Source organism: Dasypus novemcinctus, chromosome 13, assembly GCF_030445035.2.
Source record: "Dasypus novemcinctus isolate mDasNov1 chromosome 13, mDasNov1.1.hap2, whole genome shotgun sequence".
Taxonomy (NCBI): domain Eukaryota; kingdom Metazoa; phylum Chordata; class Mammalia; order Cingulata; family Dasypodidae; genus Dasypus; species Dasypus novemcinctus.
This window is the reverse complement of record NC_080685.1, coordinates 112493358-112507197: the sequence shown is the minus strand read 5'-3', so window position 1 is coordinate 112507197 and position 13840 is coordinate 112493358. Positions and strand designations below refer to the sequence as shown.

General features: G+C 35.0%; 1 protein-coding gene across 1 annotated transcript in view; it reads right to left on the bottom strand.

Annotated features, from left to right (window-relative positions):
- DNAH14 (dynein axonemal heavy chain 14) overlaps positions 1-13840 on the bottom strand; it is a 499447-nt gene that overhangs the window by 354475 nt on the left and 131132 nt on the right. The window contains exons 19-21 of the mRNA XM_058275282.1: positions 9106-9447; positions 3564-3933; positions 2409-2599 (exon numbers count right to left, since the gene is read on the bottom strand). Of these exons, the coding sequence (XP_058131265.1) occupies positions 2409-2599; positions 3564-3933; positions 9106-9447 (903 nt within the window). The remainder of the gene's footprint in view (positions 1-2408; positions 2600-3563; positions 3934-9105; positions 9448-13840) is intronic.

Genomic DNA, 13840 nt, shown 5'->3' with positions numbered 1-13840 from the left:
TTCAGTTAGGTTTACATCTTAATCAGAGACTTTAAGACCTATCCCGCATGATCTAGCACTTTTTTTTTAAAGCTACAGTCTTTTTTTAAAAAAGATTTATTATTTATTCCCACACCACCCCCACCCCACCCTTGCTGCTTGTTTACTGTCTGCTCTCTGTGTCCATTCGCTGTGTGTTCTTCTGGGTCTGCTTGTTTCCCTTTGCTGTGTCATCTTGTTGCACCAGCTCTCCACGTGGTGCTGGATGTCAGCTCTCCGCATGGCGCAGGCCAGCTTGCCTTCACAAGGTGGCCCTGGATGCAAACCCAGGGCCTCCCATATGGTAGACGGGAGTGCAATCGATTCAGTCACAGCTGCTTTCCACTTTTTTTTTTTAATCATCCTAATATTTAACATTCTTCATGCTCAGTGAAAATTTCTAACCATGTTTATTTCCTCTGATTCTAGTCAGTGTAAAGAATAGTTAATAGCACCTTCTGTTTATATGCAGATGTTACTAAATATTCCCTTCATTTTCCTTTTCTCTGCAATATGCCAACTACTTAATTTACTTTGTGATATATGTTTTTGCCCTCTATAATAATTCTTGGAATGCAACTCTAATATTGCCATTTATTCATGACTTTTTCTCTGCCAAATTCCCATAAGGATAAATACAAGTGTCTCTCAAAATACATTAGTGGAGCATACACAAGGCTTCTTGCCATGTGAATTGACTGCCCATTTCCATAGGACAAGATCCTGATAAAAAATCTCCACATTAATTCAAGGATAGAGGTACTCAAGGAACTTCTCATCTTCACATGTTAGAATTAACAAACTTGACTGTTTTTAATCCCTTGTTAAGGAAGAGAAATTAATCATTGTTTCCATATGTCACCCCCACAGGGTAAAAAAATGATGCATAAACCCTGCTTTGGTAATGAAGCTTACTGGGGACTATGAACAGATATGACTAGTTTTTATCATCTCTCATAGATCTATAAAAGATGAGTTTAAAGATGGTGCTTATGCCATTAAGTAACAGCTTTAGGAACGAGGTCCACCTCTTGACATAGGATTTTTACCCACAGGTACATAAGGAACTATAGGACCATCCGGGTTTTATGTTGGAGAAAGAATTTTGTACCTAATGTTGACATTCTGAGATTGCTAGAAGATTAAATCTAGACACTGAAAATGTACAAGATAAAATTTTAGCCAAGTGAATTTCTAGCTCTATCAAGTCTTCTTTATGATCAAAATTTGGGACCTGACTGACCAATAGTCAGATCTTGCAATTTACTTGGTAATACTGGAGAGGTCTCAGATAAATCTGAGGAGCTATAATTAATTACCTGCCTCTGTTATAAAGCATGTGGCTTTCTAAAGTGAAAATGATCCACCAGAAAATTATACTGTACATCTTCTGCATAGTATCACCAACCTCTTCCAATTATAATCGAATCAAAGCCTGTATAACATCTTGGACAGAAAGGATGTCATATAACTGTCTGACATCATAATTTATACATTTGATAGAATCACAAATGAATTTATAATCTGACCTGTCCTGGATAGTCTTGCAGTATGACCACCACCTCTGGACCAACCCAAAGAAATGACTGTTTTAGTACATGAAGGCAGAGTTTCTGAAACAAATCATGTCCATCAAGACATCTACATTACACTGGACAAGTTGTCAGAATTTCTACAGGATGATCAATTCACTAGAGATTACCAGATAATTGCCTGATTATTCTTCTGAGTCATAATTTACCTTCAAGAAGATTTTTCTCTGCCCACTGGTTACAGTGGCTAAATACCTCATTCGTTTTTATTCTCTTGTCAAACTATATTAATTTGGATTCTCCAAAAACTGCATGGGACTTCTTTTTCCAATGCCCATTCCTGTGAGAAATGTATGGCTAGAACACTGGAACCCTGTGAGGTACTATAGGCCACCAGCCCCATGGAGATCACCAGTTGTTCCCCTCTAGACTTACCTACCCTAACTTTCATTGCTTGCAGCTACACTTAGTGTGCCTAATTCTCACTTTTTACCTAACATGCTCAAGATTGATTCCAATTATTCGAGACATTGAAAATTACTATATCCTTGAAATTGTGCTAGATTTTCAGCATGTCGGCATGAATAAACCCAGTTGTTGGCGTTTATCCATATACTCTGAATGTATATAGACAGCTTGCTGAATTCTGTTTGGCACAGAGATCAGTTAGGAGGCTATGATAATAACCCAGTAAAGGATGAGTATCTAGTAATAGGGTCCTTACTTTCCCAGATACTCTATAAACATCTCCCTTTTCAAATTCCTATTCCTTCTAGATTTACTTGCCTACTTAATTTAGTCCTTTTTGTATTTCAATGGTTTTTTGTTGTTGTTGCTTCTTAGATTATTTGTATTTACCTTGAGAGCTAGTAGATTTTCTACTGTACAGTCTTTATTAAGGGAAACTGACTTTCCAATAATCTCCTGTAGAGACTTCCAATGCCTTGGCTTGAGGCAGGGGTTTCCCAGAGCTATGATGATAGGTAGCCCTTGTTTAAAATCTGTCACCGATTGCTTAAAATGTGTTACCACGTCATTTTTAGGTAAACCTATAAATAAAATGAGTCAGTATGTCTATAGTATGTTCAACATGTTTTTAACCAGAAAACTATTAGGGGTGCTCTTTAAAATCTGCCATTTAATAAAATAGTTGCTTATCAGGTAATTGTCCATATTAGAACAATAATATAATGAATTTTGTAAACCTCACTTGTATAAGAACAAACTATGGATCAAAATAAAGAGAAATAGTTGTTAGGACTGGAGATTAAGACCCAAGACTATCTAAGCCAAGCTATCTTGGAAAATTTGATATATTAGGAATGTTTGGCTTCCACAGTGTTTCCCAATTTCACTGACAAGACAGGTAACAAAGACCAACAAGTACACACATAGATATTCAAAAGGCTCTCTGAGGTTTTGGACTTATGTTACAGAATGCTCACACAGCATCTTTGCATTGGCCTAAGACTTTATTTTTTCAGGTTTATTGAGAGGTGAGAAAAAGCGAGAATACACACTCAAGATTTGAGTGCAGGCATGCTATATAGGGTGAGATGGGCCTGGCATAAGATTTTAAGTTTGGTGATTAGCATAAGGGAAATTTCTCAAAATTACTTTTTAGCTGTTCCCCTCAGGGTTTAAAGCACACTATAGGCATACATAGTTGGGATTTAGGTGCAGATACTGCAACTTTTCCTTTATCATAAAAACATGTTTGACCAATATCAAAAGAAGAACCAGAATCCGGGTGCAGTGTCCGGGTTCTAAACCAGGGAACCAAGTTTTAAAGGATACAAAAATTTTTGTTAATTATTAACTTTTCTACAAAGTTTTAATCTCTTTCTTGCCTCAGTAAACAATTCCTACCTACACACCTAAACTATCGTTCTAGCCATAATAGTCAGCACATGGGAAGAGATGAAGAAACTAGGCAAAGGACATAATTTTCCTGGTCCAGAGGCCATTTTATGTCTAATTCTGGGTAGGAAAACTTGAGAAAAATACTTTTACCTTTTTCTAATATAAAGATTATGTGCATCCATTTTGCAACATTTTTCTGTATGGATTCTATATTAATACGGTGAATAGAACTCCTCTTCCATTCCCAGAAGAGTGTTCCCCATTCTTCTTGAGCTTCCCATAATATTTTCCTCAAAGTTAAGTCACTTTCAATTTCAGATATCTCTGAAAGTATAATCTGAGTAGTTTCTTCCATATTAACAGACTGAATACTAGTTTGGGAGTCATCAAGACGATCCTGATAGTTTGAATATGTTTTAACTTTGTTAACTAAACTTGCAGCTTCCTCTGAGAAAGTCCGGATCATTTCCATTGCTGTTGATACTCGAGTAGAAGTACATAACAGAACAGGAGCTCTTATCTAAAAAATAATAATAAAACATTCCAAGAGACAAAAATGTTCAGAACTGAAACATCTTTTTTCTGACAGTTAAAGCACTTAGGTACACAGTCTAAGCCTTAACAAATATTATTTACAATCATCATCTAAAAATTCTGTCCTTAGTTGATAACTATTTGTGATTATTAACTTTATTATTACCATCATATCTATAATATATTATGTATATTCTCTATCTCAGGCACTGCAGTAAGTGTTTTAAACATATTACTTTACTTCTTAGATCCATAAAATAAATTTGAAAGACTGATAATATTACTCACAATTTTCCAAGGATCTGAGGTTATAAAACAATTGACCATGATCTGATAGTAAGTGGCAGTTCAGGGTATGGTCTTACACCAGCCTGACTCCAAAACATACTTCTATTCTGTTTTTCTGATCCTGCTGAATTTTGTATTGCTTTTATGACACTGATCACATGAAGCCTTATCTTAGAGTTTTACTATGCCATATCAAATTGTGAAAATTTTCAACATTGATCTACAAACTAGGGATATGAGCAAAGTTTCCCCTGGCTTATCCCTTACTAAATTATGAACATCTTAAGATTAAATATAGTTTCTTCTTCTCTGGTACACCTCATAGAACCTACTCAGTAAAATGTACATAGCAGTTGTTTATTAAAAGTGGTTGAACATATCATCAGCAAGATGGCAGAGTAAGAAGCTTCAAAATTCCAGCCCCCATAGAAACACTGAAAAATAATAAGAAACAAGCAGAACCAACTTTCTCAGAACTCTGGAAAAGTCAAATGGTGGGTTACAGTAACTAAGCGAATGCTGAATTAAGAAAAAGGCAATTAAAATTGTAGGAAAAGCCTGCGGCACCTTTACCAGCCCTTCCCCCACTACTTCCCCAGCCAGTCATGATCCCAGTTTATATTCTAGAATGAGTTTCTGGTCCCTGGTTCCAAAGGAAGAAAGGAACCCTTATTTGAATGCTGGGGTACATGTATGTCTGTTCCAATCTGCCTGGGGGCATCTAATGACTAATCCAAGATGCCCGCCTCTGTGATGTCTGTCCCAGAACTTACTCAGGACATAGAAGTGGATGGCAAGGCCACTAAAACACCGTCAGAAAGCAACCACACCACAGCTGCCCGGTGCAAGAGGTGAGATGTTCGATATAGTGCCTGGGGCCAGGAGGAAAGGCTATGAATTTCCCATGGATAATGGGACATTCACAGTATCCAGGTATACAGGAGAATTTATAAGGTCACACAACTCCCTGGGCAGGATGCGTGTTGGGAAAAGACCTAAGAGGACGTTATGCTTTCACCTCAGCTGGTTCTTTAAGCTCACTGATAGTCTAGCTAATTGCTACAGTAGAGTACCAGCAAAGAACCAATCTGCAAAGACTGAGAAAGGTATTGACTTTAAACTTTTTATTGTTGTTTTATTGTTGATGTTATTGTTAAGGTTCTGACATTCAAGAAGCTCAGATATTGGACTTGCCAGACAAAGATGTTAGAAAAAGTATTCTAAAGATGCTCAAAAGCTAAAGGAAAACACAGACAAAGAACTAAAGAAAATCATGAAAATAATATATGAACAAAATGAGAATATCAATTAAAAAGTGAAATTATAAAAAGAAACCAAACAAATACCAGAAGGGAAAATTACAATCACAGAAATGAAAATTTTCCTACAGTTTCAATAGCAGACTTGAGCTGGCAGAAGAATCAATGAAACTGAAGATAGGACAACTGAAATTATACAGTCTGAGCATCAGAAAGAAAAAAGAAGAAAAGTGGACAGAGCATGAGGAACCTGTGGAATGCCTTGAAGCATACCAATATAAGCTTATGAAGCAATATAAGCTTCTCCCAGGAGAAGAAAAAGAGGAAAGGGGTAGAAAGACTATTTGAAGAAATAATGGCTGAAAATTTCCCAAAAAGGACAAAGTTGAAGGACTCATGCTTTCCGATTTCAAAACTTACTATAAAGCTACAGTAATCAAAATAGTATGGAAGACATTTTCAAAATAGTAAGGACAGACATATAGACATATAGACCAAAGGTGGAGAATTAAGAGTCCAGAAATAAACCTATATATCTAAGGCTAATTGATTTTACCAAGGGTGCCAAGACCATTCAATCAGGAAAGAATAATCTCTTCAACAAATGGTGCTGAGACAACCATATTTACACATGTGAAAGAATTAAGTTGGGTTTTTAACACACATCAAATACAAAAATAAAACAATGGATCACTGACCTAAATATAAGATATAAAATCATAAAACACTTTGAAGAAAACATGGGGGAATATGTTCAGGACATTGTAGTAGGTAACAGGTTCTTAGTCTTTACATCAAAAGCACAAGCAAAAACAGAAACTTTAGATAAACTGGATTTCATCAAAATTAAAAACTTTTGTGCACCAAAGTACATTATCAAGAAAGTGAAAAGACAACCTATAGAATGGGACAAAATATTTAGAATCCATACATCTGATAAGGGTTTAATATCTAGAAAATAAAAACTTCTACAACAAAAGACAAGCAATACAATTAAAAAATGGACAAACCTCACACATGCTCATAAAATGAGAATTGTGACAATGAATATCAAGTCAAAAAGTATTTAAACTTAGTCACCACATAAGAAAACTTTAAATGCCCTGAAATCTTACTGCTCCTACATGAAAGAAATTAGTTTTCCAAGTTGACAACAATCCTAAAAATTTACATGATAATGTCAATAAATTATGAAGATGAAAGCAACTTTCCTAAATTATCAATATTAAAAAATAAATTTCTATCAACCAGGTTAAAAGAAAGACTGGATTATATTTCTCTTCCATGTAAGACATAATAAAATCCTTGCTATAAGAAAAAGCAATGTAAGAATATGTAGCCAAAAATTTAGGAAAGAAGTTGTTAAGAGATATATTAGGCAATTAATTTAAAATATTATGCCATTTTGGGAGGAAATTTTGTGGTATATTTCTGTTTTTATAAACTTATAATTTATTGTAATTTTTCTCAGAGAAATATTCACTTTGGGTTCTAATTTTGCATTCTTTTTCATAAAGAAGGCTACTCAAACTATATGAGCTTCAGGTCTCCTACAGCATGGCTCCCATTGATTGACAATGACCTAGGTAGTGTTGCTGTGAATGGTAAACCTGTCAGCAACAGAGATCAGCCTTGAGCCCTGACGTAGCACCATCCTTCAATGATACTAATCCATTATTTGTTGCAAGTTGATTACATTGGATCCCTTCCACCATGGAAGGTGCAGCAATTCATGCAGACTGGAGATGACACATATTCCAGATATGGTTTGGCTTTCTTGCTTTCAGAGCTTCAGCTGGTACTAATATCTAAGGGCTTACAGTTTTTGATCCATCCACATACAATCTCATATATATTATCACATTGGACTAAGGGACTCACTTTATATTAAAAGAGGTACAACCATTGATATATGACCATGGGATCACTGCTCTTATCACATATCACACTGTCCAAAATCTGCCAACCTAATAGACAATGGAATGATCAGCTGAAGGTAAATCTGAAGCATCAACTTGGAAAAAAAAAAACCCTGTAAGAATGGGACTCCATCTTTAAGGACATGAAATATACACCCAAAATGAGTGAACCTTTTTTTTTCAGTGCTTTGTCCTAAATAAATAGAGTACTTAGATTTAGAAACCAATGGATGGAAGTAGGAGTGACCCACTTGGGGAATTTGTGTTTCTCTCTGCAACTCTGCATTCTATGAATCAAAACACTGTGGCAACAACAGGCGCTATAGTTAGATCCACTAATTTTTCTCTAGCAAGTCTTCCCAGGAAAAAAAGACTTGCAATAATCCTGGAGTTGTTCCAAGATGGGTACCTTACACAAACCAAATGGATCCAAGGGGCATAACAGGCAGCCTGCTGTGGGTGAAGATCTTCCTGCCTCAAGATCAAGAAACTCATTCCCCCAGCTGCTGAGAATGCTGCCTGATTATTCTGTCCATCTGAGTCCCTCCAGGAATTGCCCTTGTCCAAGGGAGCTAAATCACCCAAGATTACAGCCCCTCTGCAGGTCTATGGTAGAGAAATTAATTAGAGCTAACTATGCGAGGTCACCCCAGTTCTAGAGCTCCCCATGAGATCAACATAATCCTTTGTGGCAATGACACTACAGTTCAACATTTCTCTCTGTCCAGCCGTGAATCTTCAGTTTCTGACATACGTTATTGCCAAAAGCACTCAAATAGGCTCCCTGGACATAGAAATCCATTTCAAAGTCAATGTCCTGGAAACCCAACCTAATACACTTAGCGTAAGCTATAAACTTTTGTAAGGATTTATATGTAATTTTCTAGTAGTATTACAACAATCAGATATATGCATCAAATATTTTCATATGACTATTTTCGTTTTCACTATTTTTGTGTGAAACAGTGTGAACCCATGTATAGATGGAGATATTGAGAAAATAATTGCAGTAAAAATAACTGTGCATAATACATAGTAGGTACTTAAAATATGTTGATTGAATATAATAATTTGTAATGGTGGTGAGGATAAAGCAGTAGTGAAAAGGAAGGCTTCTGGAACTCTGGTTCTTACTAGCTATGTGATCTTAGCCAAGTTAATCTCTCTAAATCTCAGTTTTTTCATGCTGCTAAAGGGGGAAATATTGTAATCCCTGTAAAGTACCCAGCATAGTTCCAGACACATGTAAAGGCTCAATAAATGTTAGATATTTATTTTCACTTTGCTCAAGATAAGTGAATAAATTTGGAACTATCATTACCATTTGGCCCGATATAAGGCCCAGAAAGATTTCAGGGTTTTTTTTAGCCTTTTTAATGCCATGGGTCCCTTTGACAGTCTGTTGAAGACTCTGGAAAAAGTCAGAGGCTCTGCTTTGGTTTGTTGCCTACATTCTCTCATAATTGAAGAAAATTCTTAGGGGAAATAGAGATGTAATTTTATTTTCCATTCAAGTTTATAAATCACCAGAATTCTGTCTGTAAATCCCACGTTAAGAATCCTTGGATTAAATTATTTATTCAAGATTCTACAGAAAGCAAATACTTAAATACCTATGTTTATATGAGACTAAGATCAAGTTAAGTTTTAATGAAACACATACACAAACACAAAACAAAAAAACAAACTTACTTTGGACTTTAAGTTAATAGTATCAACCCATAGACCAGAGATATATGCTTCCAAATTTTCTTTGAATTTAGCAACAGCAGCATCTTTATTTGTTTTGCTTAACTTCATAGCTGTTTTTAGTTGACTAAACTTGAAAACAAGGATTTTAAATAAGGCAAGTTGCTCTTCTGAAATATAGACCTGGTAATACTTTACAAGAGAACATAGCTGAGAAACTGTTAAGAACTCTTTCTCAAAATCAGGTATCATAGAGGAAATCTGATCCAAAAAAGTAAAATGTTCCACAAATTCTTCTACTTCAGTGGGTTCACATTCCAGCTTTCTCAATGATGATTCTACAGCCTGAAATCATTGACATCTCAATTATAATTATATAGTGAAATTTTTCCAATATTATAAGACTAATTACTCATTTCATCTGATTAACTTTCATGACTATAATTTCAGAAAAAGAAAGAAGTCATCATATAGACTAAATTCTAAGTATTATTTAAATACTGGGGCATTAACATGACCAAATCCTTCTATTGTTAACAGAAGGAATTTGAATGTGTCCCCACATTTTAAAAATGCTACTAAGACATAAAAGAATTACTATTATGAATAATTTTGTTTGTTTCCAAGTGTGGATAGTGCATAATTGTTACCATTTTGAGCATTTAAGTACTAAGCTCTTTACATCCATGATCTCACTTTAATCTTCTATCTAGTATGTTTGCTAATTAGGTTTTATTATTCCTAGTCTGCATAGGAAGAAACTCAGTCTCAAAAGGATTAATTAGTCAAGATCAGAAACTTAGCAAGTTACAAAGCTATGATTCAAGCCCAACTGGATTCCAAATCTCATTTCTTCCCACCTGGGTATGTTCTCCCTTTCCATTCATTATAGGTCTATGAATAACATTCACATTTTCAGAAGTGTATATATATCATTCCATAAAGTTTTCAAGGTAACTTTATTTCTATACTTAATTATAATTTTATCATATTTTCCTTATTTTTCTTCAAGAACTCTTAATATTCCTGCATAATTTTAGAATCAAAGTCAGTTCAATTTTTAGTTGTGACAGACTTGAATTAATTGTCTGAGGAGGTCTCTTTAATTTTTCAAACACTTTATTTGACGATAAAAGTAAAAGATGCTCATGAAATACAAAAAGTTTATAAAACTGGAAGTCACCTATTATTCCATCACCCAGAGGTAACCACTGTTAACATATCAGTAATTTTATTACGCTGTGTGTGTATGTGTGTGAACACTTGCATATACTCTTTCATTAGAGAGTTTATATGAACAAGCTTTAAAATCAGAGACTTGTGCTTGAATCTTAGCTCCAGTACTTACTAACTGTCTGAACTTAAGTAGGTAACTTTAATAAACTCATAGCCATAAAGGGCTTATAACAGTGCCTTGTGCATAGTAAGTGTATTAAGAATGACCAAGAGTGATAAAGTGATCAAGACTGTGTAAACATATCTATCTTGACTCCAACCCCCAAACCCATCCAAACTCCAAAAAAACATTTTAAAATAACATATCCATATCACAAAGAAAGCAAAGAAAACATGAAATATACTCAAACCTATTTTATGACACTAATAGTACATTAATTTGAATACCAGACAAGGATGCTAAATGAAAAGCATAGACCAATCTCTTACAAACATAAATGTAAACATCTTAAAAATCTTAAAAATAATGTGTGCTTGCTGTCAAGCTAAATCTATCAATCCGGATATGAGATTAACATAAGAAAATTAATTAAAGCAATACCCACACATTAAAAATGAAAGGAAAACAAATCCATGATTATCTCAATAGTTGTATACTAAGCATTTGATAGAATTCATTTTTGATTAAAACTCTTATGAACCTAGGAATAGAAGGGAATTTCCTTATCAGATAAAGGGAGGCTACCAAAACCTCAGGCTATAAAACCACACCTGGGGCATTCAGCAGTCAGAAACAGGATGAATGAGCAGAACTTTCAAAACAGGTTCCTAAAAAAATAACTCAGCAACAACTTCCTAGAACTAAAAATCATGATTTTTCTAACTATAAAATGTGGTTCACAGTAACTAACATATATACAGTGCTCGCTATGTGCCAGGTACTGTTTAAGGGCTTTGCAATAATTAACTCATTCAATTCTCACAACCCCAATACATTAGATACTAATAGCATTCCCCATTTTATAAATGAGAAAACTGAAGTACACAAAGGATAAAGATATTAACAAAGATATTTCAAATAGTAAATCGTAGAGCTAGGTGTGTGTTTGTGTGCATGTGTGTTTTATATCAATTGCATTGAAACATAATTTACATACAAAAATGTTAATTGTACATCTTGATGAATTTTAAGTCACATCTTCAGGCTCCACTGAACTTCTTCCAAACTCCTGTGAATGTTGATCTCCTCCCATGAATTATGAATGTTCTTAACGGCTTCCAGAAGGTTTTCAATGGACTTTTCCCAGATTCATCAGAGGAATCACACTATCTATGGCATCTATAGGCTTACAAAGTAACATTTATACCTGTGTAATTACCATTATAATAAAAATAAAGAAAATTTCCATTGAGCTCCCAAAATTCCTTTTACCCTATCCTAAACAGTCTCCTCCCTTTTCTGGCCTCAGAAAACCACGTATGTGCTTGTTGTTGCTATAGATTAAATTTGTCTTTGTCAGATTTCATCTACAGAATCATATAGTAGGTACTCCTTTGTGTCTGGCTTTTCTGCTCAGCATGTTTATTGAGATTTATTCAAGTGTTGCATGTGGCAGGAATTTATTCCTTTTTAATGCTGAATAGTATTCTGATGAATAATATACCAATTTTTTTTTTAATCCACTCAGCTATTGACAGACATTTTGGTTGTTTCCAGGTTTTTTCAATTTTAAGTAAAGCTTCTATGACTATTCAGGTATAAGTCTTCAGGTGGACTTGTTTTCTATTTCTTGTGGGTAGATAATGAGGAGTGAGACTGCTGGGTCAAACAGTACGTGAACATTTAATGTTACAAGAAATTACCAGTTTTCCAAAGTAACCGTACCATTTTGCATTCTGACCAGCAATGTAAGAGTTCTAATTCCTCCACATTCTTGTAAGCACTTGGTGTTGTCAGTCTTTTTAATTTTAGCCATTTCAATGAATGTGTAGCAGGATCTCGTTGTAATTTTAATTTGCATTCCACATATGACTATGATGTTTGGCTTATTTTGTACCTATTGGCCATCTTCTTTTGTGAAAAGTCTGTTCAAAAATGTTTCCCATTTTTATTAGGTTGTCTTAATTTCGACTTGTAAGAGTTCTTTATATATTCTGGATAAATTTTTTTTAGATATACATATTGCAAAGGTTTTTCTCATTCTACATGAAGTCCCTTTTCATTTTCTTAGTGAAATCTGTTGAAAAGCAGCAGTTTTTAATTTCAATGATGTCCAGTTTATTCTAATTTTATTTATAAGATTGTGAAAAATTTCTCCTATGCTTCATGTTTTAGCTTTAATATTTAGGTCTGTGATCCACTTTGTTAAATTTTGTGTATGGAGTAAGATAACAAAGTTAAAAATTTCAATACATGTAACCAGTCATTCCAGCATCATTTTAAAAAACTATCGTTTCAACACTGAATTGCCTTGACACCTTTTGCAAAAATCAGTTGAATATATGTGTGGGTCTGTTCCTGGACTCTATTCTGTTGCATTAATCTATATGTCTCTTATGCCAATATCACATTATTTGAGTAGTATTGCTTTATAGTAACTCTGAAATGGGTAAATCTTCTTTTTCAAACGCCTTTTGGTATATTCCTAAATATTTGATTCTTTTAGTTGCTATTGCAAATGGGATTTTTTTTTAACTTCCTCCTTAGCTTGCTCATTAATAATGATGTTTGGGACCCCTGTACAATGTCATACATATTTGTTTTGTAAGTTCACAACTTTTACTGTACACTTATTGTTGATGTATGTTCATGTCTGCGTGGTATACGTCAATATTTTTAAAATAATAAAAATGTAATATTTACAACTTACTCTCAAAAGCTTCAGAAAAATTTTTTTAAAAAGCTTTGGTCTCTTCTAGGACCTTTGCATTTCCATTTAAATTTCTACAAAAGGGAAGTGGACTTGGCCCAGTGGTTAGGGTGTCCACCTACCACATGGGAGGTCCACGGTTCAAACCCCGGGCCTCCTTGACCCACGTGGAGTTGGCCCATGCGCAGTGCTGATTCGGGTGGGGAGTGCCATGCCACGCAGGGGTGTCCCCCACGTGGGGGAGCCCCACACGTGAGGAGTGCGCCCCATGGGGAGAGCCGCCCAGTGTGAAAAAAAGTGCAGCCTGCATAGGAATGGCGCCGCACACTCGGAGAGCTGATGCAGCAAGGCGATGCAACAAAAAGAAAACACAGATTCCTTGTGCCACTGAAAAGGATAGAAGCGGTCACAGAGGAACACACAGGGAATGGACGCAGAGAGCAGACAACTGGGGGGTGGGGGGAGAAGGGGAGAGAAATAAATTTAAAAATTAAAATTAAATTTCTACAAAATAGCCTTCTGGAATTTTTATTGGTATTGCATTTAATCTGTAGATCAATTTGGGGGAAAGTGACATGATCACAATTTTCCACTGAATCTTCAATAGATTTTTGACAGTATTAAATCTTCCTATATAGGAACATGACATATCTCCTTCAGTGCATAGGTCTGCATGTAGTTTGTTAAATCTA